At 48.5% G+C, this 18,191-nt stretch overlaps 1 protein-coding gene and 1 long non-coding RNA gene across 6 annotated transcripts in view; one reads left to right on the forward strand and one right to left on the reverse strand.

The window, feature by feature from the left end:
- The first annotated feature begins 45 nt into the window (after positions 1–45).
- Positions 46–17,468, forward strand: CES3 (carboxylesterase 3). Of its 5 annotated transcripts, XM_045443113.1 has the most exons (14): positions 46–863; positions 1,966–2,170; positions 2,281–2,419; positions 2,585–2,718; positions 3,249–3,402; positions 3,506–3,610; positions 4,254–4,355; positions 4,726–4,863; positions 9,118–9,198; positions 10,298–10,445; positions 11,359–11,508; positions 11,658–11,736; positions 11,842–12,585; positions 17,457–17,468. In XM_045443113.1, the coding sequence occupies exons 1-13, from the start codon at positions 782–784 to the stop codon at positions 12,035–12,037; spliced, it is 1,713 nt and encodes a 570-aa protein (XP_045299069.1). In that variant the 5' UTR covers positions 46–781; the 3' UTR covers positions 12,038–12,585; positions 17,457–17,468. The 5 variants fall into 5 exon arrangements, with proteins under 5 accessions (XP_045299069.1, XP_045299067.1, XP_045299066.1 ...); XM_045443111.1 differs by lacking the exon at positions 1,966–2,170 and having other exon boundaries at positions 775–863; positions 2,281–2,421; positions 3,249–3,642; XM_045443110.1 differs by lacking the exons at positions 46–863; positions 1,966–2,170 and having other exon boundaries at positions 2,180–2,421; positions 3,249–3,642.
- The window catches only part of LOC123579310, a 43,326-nt gene continuing 31,488 nt past the window's right edge, over positions 6,354–18,191 (reverse strand). The window contains exon 4 of the long non-coding RNA XR_006702721.1: positions 6,354–8,073. This is a non-coding gene — a long non-coding RNA (uncharacterized LOC123579310). The remainder of the gene's footprint in view (positions 8,074–18,191) is intronic.

Raw genomic sequence — 18,191 nt, forward strand, 5'->3', positions numbered from 1 at the left:
CTGACACTAAGACCCAGAGGAGAGTCCTGCCCTTACTTATAGTAGGGGCTGTCCCAAAGAGATGGACACCCTGACAGACCCCTGCCCTGAGGCAAGAACAGGCTTCCAGTGGCTCTGGTTCCATGCCTTGTGTTTTCACACATGCAACCTCACTTCAACCCTGCGAGGTGGTTCCTATTATCATCACTCTTTTACAGATGACGACACTAGACCCAGAGCCAGCACTTGGCAGAGGCAGGATTTGAACGCAGGAGATCCGGCTCTGAAATCACATCTTCCAGGGATTTGGAGTAGGATAGGAGTTGTGAATAAGAATCTCTCCTGCTCCTCTTCCTCCATTCCTCCCTCTACCTGCAGACCTCAGCTCCTCCTGCCCAGGAACCCAAGCGCCTTGAGGGCAGTGCTCTGCTTCTGCCCTGTCACGTGAGGAGCCTCAAGAGAGTGGGCCTACATGAAAAAGCCACCCCCAAAATACACCCTGGGTATACTGGGTTCACTGAGTCAGGAGAACTGGTATTTGAACCCAGAACTGCAGAGCTCCACGGCCCAGGCTCTTTCCCTTCTTTGGGATTGTCACATCACCCACACTCCTGCAGGGCACTCTCTGAGCCCTCCTCCCCCAGCCGAGGCACTAAGCACTGAGTGTTAGGGCTGGCCACCAGCCAGATGGGGCTGTCCACCGAGGTTTTTGTAATACAGCCCTTTAGAGATTGGCTGTGCCAAAGGACGGAGGCTTTATTATAACTTGCACCACTTCTGCCTATAGTCAGTTGTGAGGAGCATGGGGGCAGTGGTAAGAATTGGGCCCAGGGTCCTGGGCTGGGTGGTCTGTCTGCTCCTGGCATTCCCTGCTACAGCCACCGGTAAGACACACCAGCAGGGCCTGCAGAGCTGGGAGCTTCGGGGTTGTTGGGAGGACTAGAGTAGAAGGCAAGAGTGAGGTAGGGATGGGGAGGGTTGGGCAGCCTGCTCCGAGAAGGAGCCCTCAGTTCCAAGAAATGCTGGGGGGATGTGCATCCTCTCCAGGCAGGGGTTGTGTGTGTGTGTGTGTGTGTGTGAGATCTCCAGAGCAGCCCTGCCAGAGAACACGATTGTCCTTAGGTTTTAAGGGCACCCGGGATTCGTGTAATCACTAAGATAGACACAGAAGTCATTGTAATGAAAAGAGGTTTACTCACAGTTCCTAGAAACAAGAGGCATGCAGGGAAGCATGGGGTCCGCTCTGTCAGGAGGGAGAGGACACGAGAGGAAAACGTGGTCAAGAGGCTTTGTTGTTTCCCAGAGAAGGAACAGGCAAGGCAGGCGAAGGTGAAACAGGTTTCAGATTAGTTCATTTGAAGATTTTCAGTGGGCTCTGGGGCATAGGGCTGTCTCTAGTTGTGTGGCACCTGGCCCTCGGGTGATTAGGGCAGGTGGCTAGTGGTGGAAGAATCTGAGAAGCCCACAGAGGAGGTGGCTGGGAGCATGGACTCTGGATTGGTTGGTTTGTCTCGGGAAGGCACACCTCTCAGTGAATTGTTTACTATTTCTAAGAATTGGCTAGCCCTGAGACCTACAGTCCCTCCAGAGTCTGCAAGCCTCCCCTATGTCAAAACATCAAAATAAAGAAAATGAACAGATGTGATTATTGCACTTAACTGAGCAGATGAGGAATCTGAGGGTGAATGGCTAGCCCAAGCAAAGCCCCAGAGCAGGTCTGTGAGTCCGGGAGAGCCTCCCTCAGGGAACTGGTCTGGTCTGGAGAAGAGTGGTAGCCATGCTGAGGCAGGAGAAAAAAGTGGGAGGTAGTCATAGGGTCCATCCCACAGGCTTGCTGGGAAGGTAGTCAGAGCGCTGTGTGCAAAGAGCTCAGAACAAGGCCCACAGAGTGGGTGCTCAGAGAGCCAGTGTTGAGTGAGTCCATTTGCCACTCCATACCCTGTGGAGGCTGCAAACTCACTCCATGGCCCTCTGTCCTACTCTCAGGGCCTGAGGTCACTCAGCCTGAAGTGGACACCACCCTGGGCCGTGTGCGAGGCCAGCAAGTGGGCGTGAAGGGCACAGACCGCCTTGTGAATGTCTTCCTGGGCATCCCGTTTGCCAAGCCACCTCTGGGGCCTGGCCGATTCTCAGCCCCGCGCCCAGCGCAGTCCTGGGAGGGTGTGCGGGATGCCAGCACTGCCCCTGCAATGTGAGTAGCCACAGCGGAGGTGGGCAAGCAGGCAGGCTGTTGGGGGGGTGGGCCTAGATGCCAGGACCGGTGGGCTGAGCTGCTGGCCCTGGGTTCATCCTTCGCCACAGGTGCCTGCAGGATCTGGAGAGAATGGACAACAGCAGATTTATGTTGAACGGAAAGCACCAGCACTTCCCTATTTCAGAGGACTGTCTGATCCTCAACATCTACAGCCCGGCTGAGGCCACCGTGGGGGCCAGGCGGCCGGTGTGCAGCCCAGGGGGCCCTGTTTGCCCATGCAGCTCTGCCCTGCCTAACCTCTCTCCAGCCCTGTTTCCGTACTGAGGGGGGTTCCCAAGAATTCCCTGGGTTGATGGCAGGGCAACTGGTGTCCCGGGAGCTGGGGGTCACCGCCCCATGGCTTCTCTGCAGGTCATGGTATGGATCCATGGGGGCTCTCTGGTGACCGGCGCCGCCACCTCCCATGACGGGTCAGCCCTGGCCGCCTATGGGGATGTGGTAGTGGTCACGGTCCAGTACCGCCTGGGGCTCCTTGGCTTCCTCAGGTGAGGTGACTGGCTTGGTGGAGGGCACTGCTGGCACTGGGGAGAGGAGCTTGTGAGGGGAGTTGGGGAACTAGCGTGGAGGTCCAGAGCTTGAATGCAGATTTCTCAGGCAAGCAGAGTGTCAGGAGACCAAGGGCCCCTCCCCCATGCCATCTGGGGCAGAGAAGGAGGCTCCCCATTGCTCCACCTTGGAGAAGGGCTCGATCAAAGCCAGAATTATACAGAGAAATTGGTCCTTTGGACAGAAAGTGTTGGCTCCTGGTCTGGGGCCAGGATCCCAGCAAGGGCTGGAGGCAGGGAGCAACAGCTCTGGCAGCCACTTAAGAACCAGCCCCAGCCAGCTGGGTCCCCCCGTACCATGTACTGGGCACGTGCCTAGTAAGCATGCCTCATAACTAAGCCAGACTTGGTGAACGGGGGAGGGTGTGCCGTCCTGGTGGTTGGTTCAGGGCCAACCTGCAAGGGCTGAGGACAATCTATGAGGGGAGCCAGGCTGCGCTAACCTCTGCCCCCCTGTGCCCCGCCCCCAGCACTGGAGACGAGCACGCCCCTGGCAACTGGGGCTTCCTAGATGTGGTGGCTGCTCTGCACTGGGTGCAGGGGAACATCTCCCCCTTTGGAGGTGACCCTAACTCTGTCACCATCTTTGGCGGTTCTGCCGGTGCCTGCATCGTCTCTGCCCTGGTGAGTCACCTCAGGGGACTAGCAACAGTATCTCCTGCGGCCCCAGACCTCCCAGCTCTCCTGCCCTCCTCTGACAGCCATCTGTCCTCCACATTGCTTCCAGGTCCTGTCCCCGCTGGCTGCAGGGCTATTCCACAGAGCCATAGCCCAGAGTGGAGTCATCACCATTCCCGGCTTACAGGCTTCGAACCCAAGGCTCCTGGCTCAAGTCTGCCTCTCTTTTATCCTCTTACCCCACATGTACCTACCACACCCCCACCCTGCACTTGCCCTGATGTCCCAGAATGGATGTCCCTGGCAGGGAGCCCCTTGTTAGCAGAGACGAAGGAAGCACACTGCCTACGCAAGCTCAGAGAAAAGCACCACTGCCACCTGGGCACAAAATGATTCGGGGACCTGCACCTCCAGCCTCACTTCCTGCTGACTCCCCAACCCTGCTCAGGCCTCAGCACCCACTATCATCCCCTCCCTGCCACACTGGCCATGCTGGAATCCCTCCTCTCTGAACCCTATCTCATTTCCATATTCACTCTGGCAAAACTTTCCTGACCCCACTGGGTCCGGAAATATAGTTAACTAGTTAATGACACTGTTCTCAGATTGGCAAGGAGGACTCAGTTACCCACACAAATAATGACAGTATGATGTAATGGGGGACACACAAGGTGCCTGGGGACCACCCAAGCTGGTGGCTTGGTGGCAGTTCTCTGGTCAGTCCCAAGTTCCCATCTCTGACATCACTGTCCCATCTTCCCTACAGATGTACCTCTTCTCTATGGGAGGCAGAGGGCTGGGGGTGAGGGGTGAGGGGTGAGGAGGGAGGGAGAGGCAAGACTCTTCTCTGTCCCCAGAGCTTCGCGGACTCCATGGCCTGCAGCTCTACCTCCTCAGCTGAGATGTTGCAGTGCCTTCGGGAGAAGGCAAACAAGGAGCAGATCCTTAACATGAAGTTGGTATGCTTACCTCTTGGGGGACAGTGGCAGGCAATAGCACAGAGGGGTCCTGTCCAGCTTCTGTGAGAGCCGAGAGGCAATCAGCAGTCTGGGGTGAGGCTTGGGGCAGCCACCCCTGATGGGAAGGGGCTGAGGGCCCAACTTGGCCTGGGGGGTGTGAATGCAGAGGCACCCCTGCCCCGAGGGCAGGCCCTGTCTTCCAGGGAAGAGGCCTGCTTAGAAGGTCTCCCTATTCCCCCTGGGTCCTCTAACCCTGGTGACTTCTACCCCCTCTAAATAAGGCTCAGGCATGCAGCCATGCGACCCCTGGGATGCCATCTTTTAAGGCATGGGCCTGACTGGGAAGACCCCTGCCTTGCTTTCTCCTCAGAACACTACAGCTACCTACACCATTGATGGCACCTTCTTTCCGAAGAGCCCCAGGGAGCTCTTGAGGGAGAGGCAGTTCCATTCTGTGCCCTTGCTCCTGGGTGTCAACAATCACGAGTTTGGCTGGCTCATCCCCAAGGTGAGTGTCCTCCGGCTCCTGTGTCCTTCAAGGCCCTATCCCAGCCAATCCTCTGCTACCCCGTCATTACCACAGCCTGTGAGGTGACACTCCCACTTGATAGGTGAGAAAGCAAAGCTCAGAGAGGTTTAAGGGACTTGCTCCAGGTTATGCAGATTAATTTTCCCAAAGCAAATGTTTCCTTCTGGGGACCAAGCTTTTGCACAAAGTGGCCTTCTGGGCAGTACTGATTTGCAGCATATTTGGCTTGGGGTCCGGTTTATACATCAAGCTCTATGAGACTGGTGAGTATGACTGTGTCTGAGAGACTAATTACCTGAGACTTTCAGGTTTCAAACAACAGCAAGCCAGTGAGGAACAGCATGGCCCATGTGCCTTCCAGTCCCTTCCAGGTGTACAGGACTCCCCACACAGAGCGTTAACATCATGCTTTCCTTCTGGGCATCTTCCCTATCATTCTTCTACCCATCTTCACAGTGATTGACTTTAATGACTGCAAAACCTTCCACAAGGGAATCATAATAGTCCTTAATTTCTACACTTGGGCACTTTCTAGTTTTACTACTGAAGCTAAGAGGGCGGTGAACATTTTCATGTCCACAGCTTTTGTCCTTTTATTTATTCCTTTGGAATTGATCCCCAGGAGGGGGGGCATTTGGGTGTTTGCTGGATGACAGGCTCATGCAATCTTGACACTCAAGGACAAAGCTTGTAGGCCAGACGTGTGTGCGTGTGCGTGTGCGTGTGCCTGTGTGTAATGACTGATGAGTGTTAAGAGGAAACAGTACCCTGGACTCTGGCAGGCAGCCTTGGCCCCACATGGTCTACTTAGAGTCATGAGTGGAAGAGTGAGAAAGAGCCAAAGGCTGGCTCCCAAGACCTGGACAAGCCTGCCTGGAGCAGAATGCTGTGCCCGGGACTTTGTAGGCAGGATGTGTCTCAGGAATTGGGTGGCTCAGGGGGCTGTTCACCTCCTTGCTGGTGCAGAAATTCTCTTCAGTCCCCTTGTCATCCATGTGGACCCAACTATAGATTTTTCAGCCAACCAGATGTTTACTAAATGTCCATGGTGTAAGCTTTAACCATGGAAAGCAATTCATACATTTTCTGGACATCTCTCCACCTCTAATGTATTGCCACTGGCAGAGTACTTTGTGAAATTGCTACTATGCCAATTTAAACTGCTGCCAGTGACTAAACTCTCCAAGTTTTATTGCAACTTTACCAGCTTTGCAGATGATAATTTTTTAAATACCAACTTTATTGGGATGTAATTTACATACCATAAAATTTACCCTTTAAAAAAGTGTGTAATTCAGTGGGTTTTAGTACATCCACGAAGTCATGCAACCATCACCACTATCTTATTCCAGAACATTTGCATCCCCCTAAAATTCAGCCCATACCTGTTTGCAGTCACTTCGCATCCCTCCTCCCCCAGGCCCTGGCAGCCACTAATGTACTCTCTATCAAATCTGTGAATTTGCCTATTCTATACATTTCAAATAAGTAGAATCCTACAATGTTTTTTTTTTTTTTTTTTGGTGTCTGACCTCTTTCACCTAAAATGATGTTTTCAAGTTTCATCCATCTTGTATCTCGTGTTAGTATTCATTCTTTTTTATGACTAAATAGACCCTTGTGTGGATACAGCACGTTTTGTTTATCCATTCATCAGTTGATAGGCATTTGGGTCATTTCTACCTTTTTGGCTATTATGGATAATCCTACTATGAACATTCATGTACAAGTTTTTATGCAATTATAGGTTTTAATTTCTCTTGGTTATATACCTAGAAGTGGAATTGCTGGGTCCCATAGTAACTCTGTTTAATCGTTTGAGGAATTGCCTGTTTTCCAAAGTGTCTGTACCATTTCACATCCCCCCCCCCCCACCCCAGCAATGTAGGAGGATTTCGGTTAGTCCACATCCTCAACAACACTCACTAGCTCTAGTTTTGATTATAGTCATCCTAGTGGGTGTGAAGTGGTATCTCGTTGTGGTTTTGATTTGCATTTCCCTAATGACTTACCATGTTGAGTATCTTTTTATGTGATGATTGGCCATTTTTATATCTTCTTTGGAAAAATGTCTATTAAAATCTTTGCCCATTTTTAAATTGGATTATCTTTTTATCATTGAGTTGTAAGAGTTTCTCATATAGTCTAGATACAAGTCCCTGTCAGATGTATGATTTGTAAATCTTGTTTCCCATGCCGTGGGTTGTCTTTTCACTTTGTTACGGTGTTCTTAACAACACAAAAAACTTAACATTTTGATGAAGTCCAATTTATTTTCTCTTTTGTTGCTTGTCCTTTGGGAGTAATATCTAAGAATTGATTGCTTAGTCAGATTTACCTCTACGTTTTCTCGAAGAATTTTATAGTTTTAGCTCTTATGTTTAGGTTTATGATTCATTTGAAGTTAAAACTATGCATATGGTGTGACTGAGGGATTTTTTGTATGTGGTTATCCAGCTGTTCCCGAATCAGTTGTTGAAACACTTTTTTTTTCCTTATTGAACTGTCTTGATACGCTTCCTGAAAATCATTGGCCATAAACTTAAGGGTTTATCTCTGGACTCTCAGTTCTATTTGGTTAATTATATGTCTATCCTTATGCCAGTACCACACCATACTGATTAGTTTTGTACTAAGTTTTGAAATGGAGAAGTGTGAATCCTCCACCTTTGTTCTTCTTTGTTCTTCAAGATTGCTGTGTTACTTTGCTAGGGTTGTCATAACAAAGGACCACAATCTGGGTGGTTTAAACAACAGAAATTGTCTCACTGTTCTAGAGGCTAGACGTCTGAAATCAAGGTGTTAGCAGGTTTGGTTCCTTCTGAGTCCTGTGAGAGAGAGTCCACACTTCTCTACTATTTTCTGGTTGCATCAGGCGTTCCATGGCATTCTCCCTCTGTCTTCACATTGTCTTCCCTCTGTGCCATCTGTCTCTGTGTCCGAATTGCCCCTTTTCACAAGGACATTAGTCATATTGGACTAGGGCCCACCCTAATGATTACCTTTGCAATCGTCTTAACTTGACTACCTCTCTAAAGGCCTCGTCTTTAAATAAGGTCACATTCTGAAGTACTGGGGGTTATGCCTGTGCATATCTTTTTGTGAAGATACAAATCAATCCCTAACAGTTGTTCTGGTTATTCCAGGTCCCTTACATTTCCATATGAATTCTGATCAGCTTATCAATTTCTGCAAAAAAAAAAAAAAAAAAAAGTGGCTGAGATTTTGGTAGGGATCATGCTGAATCTATAGACCAGTTTAGGAAGTATTGCCATCTTACCAAGATGAAGTCTTCCAACCCATGAACATAGGATGTCTTTCCATTTACTTAGGTCCTCTTTAGTTTCTCTCAATTATTCTTTAGTTTCTCTAGTTTTTAATGTACAAGGTTCATACTTTGTTAATGAAGTTGATTCCTAAGGGTCTTATTTTTCAATGCTCTTGTAAATTAAATTGTTTTCCTCACATCACCTTCAGGCTGTTCATTGCCGCTGTATAGAAACACAACTGATTTTTGTCTATTGTTCTTATAAACTATCATTTTAAAGAACTTTGCTCCTTTAGCTTTTTTAGTTTAGTCCTTTAATGTTTAGTGCAGGTTAACATCCCCCTGTGGGTATGCACTCTTTGTGTTTGCTCATCCATGAGTTTTCTGTTTTCACAATGATTAACCAAGAGCCCCATAGCCATGAAACTAACTTTAATAGCGAACACTTTACAATGCTTACTGTATGTCAGGGTCTTCATAGTTACTACTCCGATCTTCATAACAATCCTATGAGGCAGGTTATTGCCATTCCTCTTTCACGGATTAAGAAACTGAGACACCAAGAGTTTAAGCAATGGGCCCAGGTCATGGATCTAGCAAGTGGCAGAGTTGGGATTTGAACCCAAAGACTGTGCCCTTAAAAACCTAACATATAAAGCCAACATTTCACTTTAAAAACAACATTTTAACTTTCCCTGTAGGCCTTGCTAAGCACCCGGGGGTCTTGATCTTATTCTGTGAAAATGTTGAATACATTTTGGGACTGCTATGACCCATGTGCTTGTTGTATTTGGCGCTGTTTCCTCCCTCCTCGATTTGAGGTTTATCTTTTCGGGTCTATGGACTTGTGGGCTTCAACACACTTGGCTCTGTTCACAGGACTGTGAACACTCGCCTGCTCATAGCTGGGAGTAGGGGGTGGGCAGTAATCAGGCTGTGCTGAGAAGACCCTGATGTCCCCACAGGGCTGGGGTTTCCTGGATAAGATGGGGCAGATGAGCCTGGAGGATATGCTGGCCATATTAAGACCCCACTTGACCATTCTGGTGAGTCAACAAGGGAGGAAGAGGTAGTCCAGTGGGTATCCTATCCAGAATAGTAGGGCACCCTCTTCCTCCTACCCTTCAATCCCCATAGCTACCCACACACCACCAAACCCCTTGGTCCAACTGCTGACTTTTAGTTCCACCTAGAAATCCCCTTGGACATGAGTCAGTATGGTTCCCAAAGGAAGATCATCATCATCATTTTCATCATTTCATCATTTTCATCATATGCCCCTTAATGAGCCCATATTATGTGCCAGAGACTATGCTGTGCTGTGCTGAGCACTAGGACACGGATTCATTTTCTTCAATTCTTACTATATCCCTGTGAAATAGACACTTTCATTTTCCCCATTTTACAGATGGGTCAAGGTCTCATGATAAGTAAAGGGCAGAGGCAGAGCTTGAGCCAGCTCTGTCTGACCCCACAGCTTCAGCTGTTAAGATCATCCTGTCAGATGTGGAGCAAGTTGGATCTGGAGTCCAATCCCAGCCCTGGCTACCTGTCCTCAGTGAGCCTAATCCCTTTGAGCCCATTTCCTCCCCTGTAAATGGGGATATACTTCCCATATGAGGAAACTGGATGCTGTATTTGAAAACTCTACTAGGGAGCTGGTATTGAAAGATGCTCAATCTATGCATATTTCCCTGCCTTCTTTGGACCCCCCCCCCCCCGAGCCCTCTCCATTCATACAACCTCATTACTATTCTCTGGAGCTCTGTGGAGCCCCCATGATTTGTTCTTTTACCAACTTCCTGGTTAACTTCAACCAGGCAGCTGCTCAAGATCAGAACCCTTAGCTGGGAACTTCACATAGGCTGCCAAACAACACTGCCAGGCAGGAACTGACTTTCTGGGAGGCTCAGCAACCTATCTGAGATCACACAGCAAAGCAGCAATCGCAGAGCTAGGATTTGACTCCAGGTCTGACCTTACCCTGCCTAGACATTATCTAGAACCCCCAAGGGAGGTAAGGGCTGGGCCCTGGCACACGAGCCCTAGAATATGAAGAGGCTGTGCTGGAGGGTGTGAGGCTTCTTTGGAAGGTCTGCTGGGCTGTGGGACCTGAGCATGCCTAAGCCTGGCTTCCTGCCCCAGGATATACCCCCTGAAGTGATGCCCACCATCATAGATGAATACCTAGGCGGCAGTTTCGATGCAGAAGCCAGACGTAATGCCATCCAGGAATTTTGGGCCGACCTTATCATTATCTTTCCCACCTTGAATTTCTCAAGAAACCTCCGAGGTGAGCCTATCCCTGTTCACATGCCCTACCCTTCCCATTTTGGCCCAGGAGTTGGGTTATCATAGGCATCATGGCCCCACACCCTGCTGCTACCCCTACACCTCGCTTTCTCTCTGAGATGCAGTGTTAACAGTAATGAGAGGTGACTCTGGCAGGTCACCCTGCAGGGGAGAAAACCAAGGCTCAGAGATGTGCAGTAGAGATTTGAAGGTGATCTGGCTGTGACATCTGTCACCTCATTGATCGCCAGGATTGATTCAGCTGATCTGACTGGCTAGGTGGGTGTCCCCTTCTTCCCTCATCGCTGCATTGTGCCCTTCCCAAAGCTGCACTATCAGTCAAGGACGACCTTCCCCAATAGAGGAAGACCATTCATTCTTCAGTCAAGGGAATATGAGTAGCTGCGCTCTCCTGCTAGAACCTCCAAGCAAGCTCTCAGAGAGGCGCATTGACTTGTCTAAGGTCACCCAGCAGGGCCCATCCCCAATTCTCAGGCATTCATTGATTTTTCCCATATTCAGCACTTCTCCTGGGAGAAAAGTCTTGCTTCCTCCAAGCCTAGTGGCTAGTCCCTGACACAGCCCTAGAATAGCACCAGGTTCCTATCTTTGTGACCTTAGGCAAGATACCTAACCCCTCTGTGCCTCAGTTTCCTCATTTGCAAAATGGCAACAATAATAGACTCTAACCCATAGGTTGTTGTGAGGATGAAATTAATGATTGCACATAAAGCACATGGAATGGTGCACAATGGCCAGCAAGTGCTCAGTAAATGCTTGCTGATAATTATGGTGTCATCATCAGTATTGTTACTGGTGTTGGTGTTATTGGTGTTACTATGAGCCAGTCCTGTTAGAGGTAGGACCTGGTCAGGCTGAGGGTACCTAACTCTGATGCCACCCTCTCTCCGCAGATTCTGGAGCTCCAGTCTTTTTCTATGAGTTCCAGCATCGACCCAGTTCTTTTGCGAAGATCAAACCAGACTGGGTGAGGGCTGACCATGGGGCTGAGATTGCCTTCATATTCGGGGGTCCTTTCCTCATGGATGAGAGCTCTCTGCTGGGTGAGGACAGATAGACATCGATCCCTGGGCTGTAGGCTCCACAGGCTAGGGTGGGGCTTGCAGGCACAGAGGTCTCCAGTCAGCACAGGGAACTCTTGGGTTCTCTCCAAGACCCACCTGACCTTGATCTAGGTCTGTTCCTCCCCTAGCCTTTCCAGAAGCTACACAGGAGGAGAAGCAGCTGAGCCTCACCATGATGGCCCAGTGGACCCAATTTGCCCGGACAGGGTGAGTGAGCAAGTGGGAACACCTGGCTTTGGGCCTCTACTATGCAGATCTTCCCCCAGGGGATAAAGCAGGCGGCCCTGGACTTCATTCATTTTTCCTACCCAGGGACCCCAATGGTGAGGGGTTGCCTCCTTGGCCTGCATTCAAGCAGTTGGAGCAATACCTGGAGATCAGCCCGACACCACGAGTTGGCCAGAAGCTAAGAGAAGCCCAAATGCAGTTCTGGGCAGAGATACTTTCTGCCAACTTCCGGCAGTGGCAGCAGAAGCAGAAGGGCAGGAAGGCCCAGGAGGAGCTCTGAGGCAGGGCATGGGCCTTCTTGGCTGGAGGCTAACCCTAGGGGTGGCAGAGTCCCAGCAAAACAGCTTCTTTCTCCCCCTGCTAAGAAACTTTAACTTAAACCAAACTGATGTATGGACATGTCCCTTAAGGAATCAGCCCCTCCATGACTGGCATTGTGCTGTTGAAATGTCACCTGCTTCCCACTTTAAGGGCCTCTGTACAAACTCCTCCCTCTTCTTTCCCCCTTGCTTCCTAGCAAGTTCCAGCTCTTTCCTTAAGCTCCCTCCTCCATGAAGCTTTCCCTGCCTTCTCTAGGCCCGAGTGTATGTCCGTTACAGCATAGCCCACTCCAGGCTAGCACTGTCTGTATCTCTGTCTCTTTCCCTTCTCTGAGAGTAGAAATCAACCTGACCCCACTCTGTATCTTCCCCACAAGGATCAGGAGGACTTGGAGTCAGGGATGTTTGATGAGTGAGTAAAAGACTGAGAGAGTGTGTGAATGGTGGCTGCTGGATGTGAACCCAGGCTCTTCAGCCACCAAAGCTATGCTCAGGCCTACACAGAAGGGTGAATGGACTCCAAAGGGACTCCTACACCCTTGGCCAGAAGGGTGAATGGACTCCAAAGGCAGTCCTGGGGTAGGAGGAAGTCCTGAGACCTCAAAGAATTCTCTAGAATGGATCTCAGCCCCCAAAGGCCTCTAACTCAGGCTAAAGGAGATCCTTTTGTCTGTGCTGCCCAGACTTGTTCCCCTGCTCCCCTGCACAAGACACAGCAGAATCCAGCAGGGCCAGAGCCCTGACTCTTAGCCTATGAGATGTCAGCTTCCCAGTCCTAGTGCTTCAATGCTTTATGGCCTGCTAGGCTCCTCCCTGCCCTCCCAGCTTGGGGAGACCAACTTCTGGGGGAACTGAGCACAGCTCCACAGCACCTACTAGGACACAGGAGAAGAGATTGGGGAGGGTGTCTGGACTAGTGCATCAGTCAGACTATTGTCACAGAGAAAAGAAGAGGCCTACCCACTCAGGCCACAACAAGTGAAGAGGAGCCAGAGGCTTTTGAGGCAAACATTTCTTCTTTTTGAGAATCAATGCACCACTCCCTTGGGGCATCTGGATTTTAATACATGCCACAAGGACTTTCTTTCCCTGCCCCCACTATCTCATCCTATAGGTCTAATCCCACATATACCCTTCCTCCATCAGACTCAGTTCCTGGCTGCTGAGGGTTACATGAAAGCACTTGCAGTTGGGACCAGTGCTGTTCAGGGAAGTCCTTTTTGGGCAAGGAGGAGACACATAAAGCCAGAGGGACACTAAGTCATACCACTCCCCTGCTCAAGAGCTCCCTGTGATTCTCTGTCACCCTTAGGGCAAGTCCAAGTTCTTCACATGGCATTGAAAGCCTTCTGTTCTCATCCCCCTTCTCCACCAGGGAAGTATGTCCCCACAAGCCAGTAGAGAGCCTGACAAGTACATAAGCCCCAATCACAGTGTGCCACTAGGGACACAGAGGGCTGTAGGAGCACAGAGGCATAGTCCAGCCCTGACATATGCCCTCTCTAAATAAATAAATAAATAAATAAATAAATAAATAAATAAATAAATAAATAAACCTTAAAAAAATAAAGGGTAAAATTAAGTGATTTTTTTTGTATCTAACTACTTTCTGTCTTTATTGCTTTCCCTATTCTGGACACTTCATATAAATGGAATCATATTATATGCAGTCTTTTGTGATTGGTTTCTTTCACTTAGCATAATGTTTAGATGTTCAGCCATGGTGTAGCATATATCAGTATTTCATTTCTTTTGGCCAAATAATATTTCATTTTATCAATATACCACATTTTGCTTACTCATTCATCAGTTGATAGACATTTGGATTGTTTCTACCTTGTAGCTATTATGAATAATACTGCTCTAAATGTTTGTGTACAAATTTTGTGTGGACATGTTTTCATTTCTCTTGGAGATACACACATACACATACACAGAGGAGTAAAATTACTAAGTTATATGGTAACTCTTATAGTTAATCATTTGAGGAACTGCCAGACTGTTTTCCAAAGTGGCTGCCCCATTTCACATCCTGACCAGAAGTCTATGAGGATTTAGATTTCCCTACCTTATCTGACTTTTTTATTCCAGATGCCCTAGTGGGTATGAAGTGGCATCTAATGTTGGTCTGATCTGCATTTCCCTGATGGCTAATGATGTTGAACATCTTTTCATATATTTATTAACCTTTCAAATATATTCCTTTGAAAAATATCTTTGTATCCTTTGCCCATTTTTTAATTGAGTTGTTTGTCTTTTTGTTAAGTTGTAAGATCCTTTATATATTCCAAATATAAGTCCCTTAACAGCAACTTGTATATGATTTGCAAATATTCTCTCCCATTCCATGGGTTGTCTTCATTTTCTTTATTTTTTGCATGGAGCTATCCAGTCATCTAACACCGTTTGTTGAAAAGACTGTTCTTCCCACCACTGAATGGTCTTGGCACCCTTGTCGAAAATCAACCAAGCATAGATACGATGGATTTATGGACGGACTCTTAATTCTGTTCCATTATTTTATATGTTTGGCTTATGCCAACACCTACCACCCTCTCTTGATTACCATTCGTAATAAGTTTTGAAATAGGAAACTAGGAGTCCTCCTACTTTATCCTTGTTCATGCTTGTTTTGGCTATGCCGGGTCCCTTGCAATTCCATACAAATTTTAGAATCCAGCTGCCAATTTCTATCAAGACGTCAGCTGAGATTCTTATAGGGATGGCATTGAATCTGCAGATCAATTTGGGGAGTGTTACTGTACCAACTTAACAATATTAAGTCCTTTCACACAAACATGGGGTGTCTTCCTATTTGTTTACATCTACTTTAATTTCTTACAAAATGTTTTGTAGTTTTTTGAGTATAAGTTTTGGACTTCTTTTGTTTGGGAGCCTCCAGTTCATGGAGGTGCCCCAGGAGTTGTCAAGTCCACAGCTGAGCTGAGGCTGTGCTTTTCTGAGAAACACCGGTGAATACAGAAGTGGCCAAGTACACTGGCCAAACCCCTCTTGGTGGGTCCTATTTGTTATCCCTCATCCATGGCTTGGTGTTGCCTACCCCCACCCCTGGCACTGGCCTCTAGGGTTCCTCAGTGCTGGCCATCTATGAACCCTTGCTAGCCAGAAGGTCCTGAAGGTTCCTTAATGGTGCCATTCTGACAGACACAAACTCTCCCTAGGTCTGTAACTACTACCTTTGATGCTGTTTGGAATAGAGAAGGTTAACTCCCTCCATTTTGATATACCCTGGTGAGGGTCATTGTTGACCTGCTTGAGCATAGGATCTCAGCTCAGTGAGAGGATTCTTCCATTGTTGCAGGTACCTTTACTGCCCCCTGTGGGTGGAATGTCATGTCAGAACCATGCCCTCTAACTTCGTCCCAGGCCCAACTGCTAGGCCAGCTCCAAGAGGCTCCTCTCTCCATGACCTGGTGGCTCAGTCAGTTAAATGTCCAAATTTGGGTCAGGTCATGATCTCAAGGTTTGTGAGTTTGAGCCCTGCATTGGGCTCTCTGCTGTCAGCACAGAGCCCACTTCGGATCCTCTCTGTCCCTCCCCAGCTTGCACACACACTCCCTCCCTCTCTCTAAAGTAAATAAACATTTTTAAAAATATTAAAAAAAAAAAAAAAACACTCCACCCACTTGTCAGACATGTCTACTTATGGCTAAAGCCCAGTAGTGGACCAGATGACGCTTCAGTCTTCTCCCACAAAAAGAGGAAGCTGGGTGACTCAGGACAGGAGCCACTTAGTGCTACACATCAGAATCACAGATCCTTAACCCTAAGATAAGGTTGCATCAAGGACATCTGGCTGACCCAGCTACCCATTCATCATCCCCCATGCCCCATGTGAACTCTGAATGGAGCACCTCTCTACTGAGGCACCTGGCCTGGCACAACTGCTCCCTATAGGGACAGGTGAAAGGTTGTTTCTTTTTTCAGGGAGAGATGGCAGGAGTGGAGCCAGCTGTTGGCAGGACCACACCTTAAAGCCCACATAGAACCAGCCAAGTTGCTGCACATCTGGGTAGAAGAATCTATATGTGACTGTCACCCAGACCTAGCAGGTGCATTCACAGTCCTATCTGCCTTCTCTAACACCCCCTTCCCTTGTCCTCCCTCCCCCAGTTTGGCCCTTGCTTTGAGTGACACATGCTTAGTGCATTCAGGTAAACTAACCTTGTCAGGTCCTAGGCAGAAGAAACAAGTGGCTCTGCCGCCTCCCTCAAATAGGGCTCCATACTCCTAATGATGCGGCCATGCACAGCCCACAGGGGAGGCTGGCAGAGTGAGGAAATGAGGAGGTGAATGTGGTCCAGAAAGAGGGATGTACATGGTCCAGACCAGATGGAGCCACGGGTAGTCACTACTTCCTTGGTTCTGCCTTCCCTGTCCTTCCATCCCTGCTCTCTTGAAACCCACACTGATGGTGAACTCTCCACTAATGTTGTTAAAGAAAATATAGAAAATACAGAAAATTTAAAGAAAAAAAGAGAAAAAAATCAAGATCATTAATGACTGCAACTCAGAGGCAACCACTGACACTATTTTGACATTAATCCTTCCTGTTTCTTTAGACAGCTTTGGAGTGCACTCTCCATGGCTAATCTGCTCGTATTCAATATACAATTCCAAATTCTGCCTTTTTCCAGTTATTAAACCACAGCAGCCTTTTCCCCAGTACTGATGACAACAGCTGACATAATGAGTTTCCCCTGTTTTAAGTTAATTTCCCTGTGTTAGCCCATTTAACTCTCACTGCAACTGTATGAGTTAAGTACTGTTATTATGCTGATTTTACAGAAGGAGTAACTCAGGTTCAGAGAAGGTAAGTGACTTTCCCAAGGTCACACAGCTCATGATGGGTAGGGCTGGGATTCAAACCTAGCAGCCTGGCTCAGAACCACCACACTAAGCCATCTGCTGCTCTATTGAGTCTTACAGAACATGTCATTACTGACTGTGTAGCATATATTATGTAATGTAGATGCAACGTCCCTTATTCACCTATCCCTTCTGGTCATGTTGGGGTAAGACTGTTGTCAACAAGGCTATAGGACGCTCATCACATAAACAATTTTTTGTGTATTTTGGATGGTCTCCCAGGACAAATTTCTCGGTCAAGGATGAGGCGGTTTTAAGTTTCTTGCTCCATGTTGTTCAATGATGTTAGGAAAGTCTGTGAGTAACATGCCTGCCACCAGAGCACGAAGGCACCTACTTTGTCAAAAGTAAAGTTGTAACAGGGAGGGAACTTTGATGTGTTAACCAAGACCCCAGGATGCAGTAGGCATGGAAGTCCCCAAGCCACAGCAGCACATGAGAATTTTAGACCATAGAAAATGGTCTGAGAACCATTTCTGCAATTCCCAGGCCCTTTGGCCATTCAAGACTTGAAAAAAGAAAGTTTGGGGGCACCTGGGTGGCTTAGTCAGTTAAGCATCTGACTCTTGAATTTGGCACAGGTCATGATCCCAGGGTCATGGGATCGAGCCCCATACCAGGCTCCATGTTGAGCATAGAGACTGCTTGGGATTCTTTCTCTCTCTCTCTCTCTCTCTCTCAAAAATAAATTTTAAAAAAATGTTTGGAGGTGGGGGATTTAGGAGAGAGATTTTCTCTGGAGAGAGCTGTTACCTCCCTGTGAATCCTCATCCCACTTCCTTCCTCTCAAGCTGTGGGGCTCCTTTTCGGGAGACCATGGGGGAGGGCGAGAAGTGCTGCCCACCATGGGGAAGTTCAACCAACTGGAGCTTGACTCCATCAGCTTGTGACCACAGTGGGCAGGGTAGTGGAGCTGCAATGGGAGGGGCCATGCCTCTCCTGGAGTGGGGCAAGGGGTGTCAGAGGGTTGCCCACAAAGACCCTGCAGGATTGGAGGTCACCTCTGGCCTGTCTCAGGCCTCTTTCTTGAGGGGCATAGAGCCTGGGAAGAAATGCTGGGCAGAAAATGCCACACTCTGGAGACTGAGGAAGGATCACAGGATAGGAACTGGGGGACAGGTATCCCAAGGAAGGGACATCTCTGATGAACCCACAAAATTGGCCATGAGAGAAGGAGTAAGCTTTAACCATCTGCCAGGCCTCCAGAGCAGGAGGCCATGGGTC

This window comes from Leopardus geoffroyi, chromosome E2, assembly GCF_018350155.1.
Source record: "Leopardus geoffroyi isolate Oge1 chromosome E2, O.geoffroyi_Oge1_pat1.0, whole genome shotgun sequence".
In the NCBI taxonomy this organism is placed as follows: Eukaryota; Metazoa; Chordata; class Mammalia; order Carnivora; family Felidae; genus Leopardus; species Leopardus geoffroyi.

Coding starts and splice junctions, on each gene's coding strand:
- CES3 (XM_045443113.1), top strand. CDS start 782: ATGGGGGCAGTGGTAAGAATTGGGCCCAGGGTCCTGGGCTGGGTGGTC. Junction 3,611..4,253: donor ACCCAAGGCTCCTGGCTCAA/GTCTGCCTCTCT, acceptor CTCTGTCCCCAG/AGCTTCGCGGACTCCATGGC. Junction 4,356..4,725: donor AGATCCTTAACATGAAGTTG/GTATGCTTACCT, acceptor CTTTCTCCTCAG/AACACTACAGCTACCTACAC.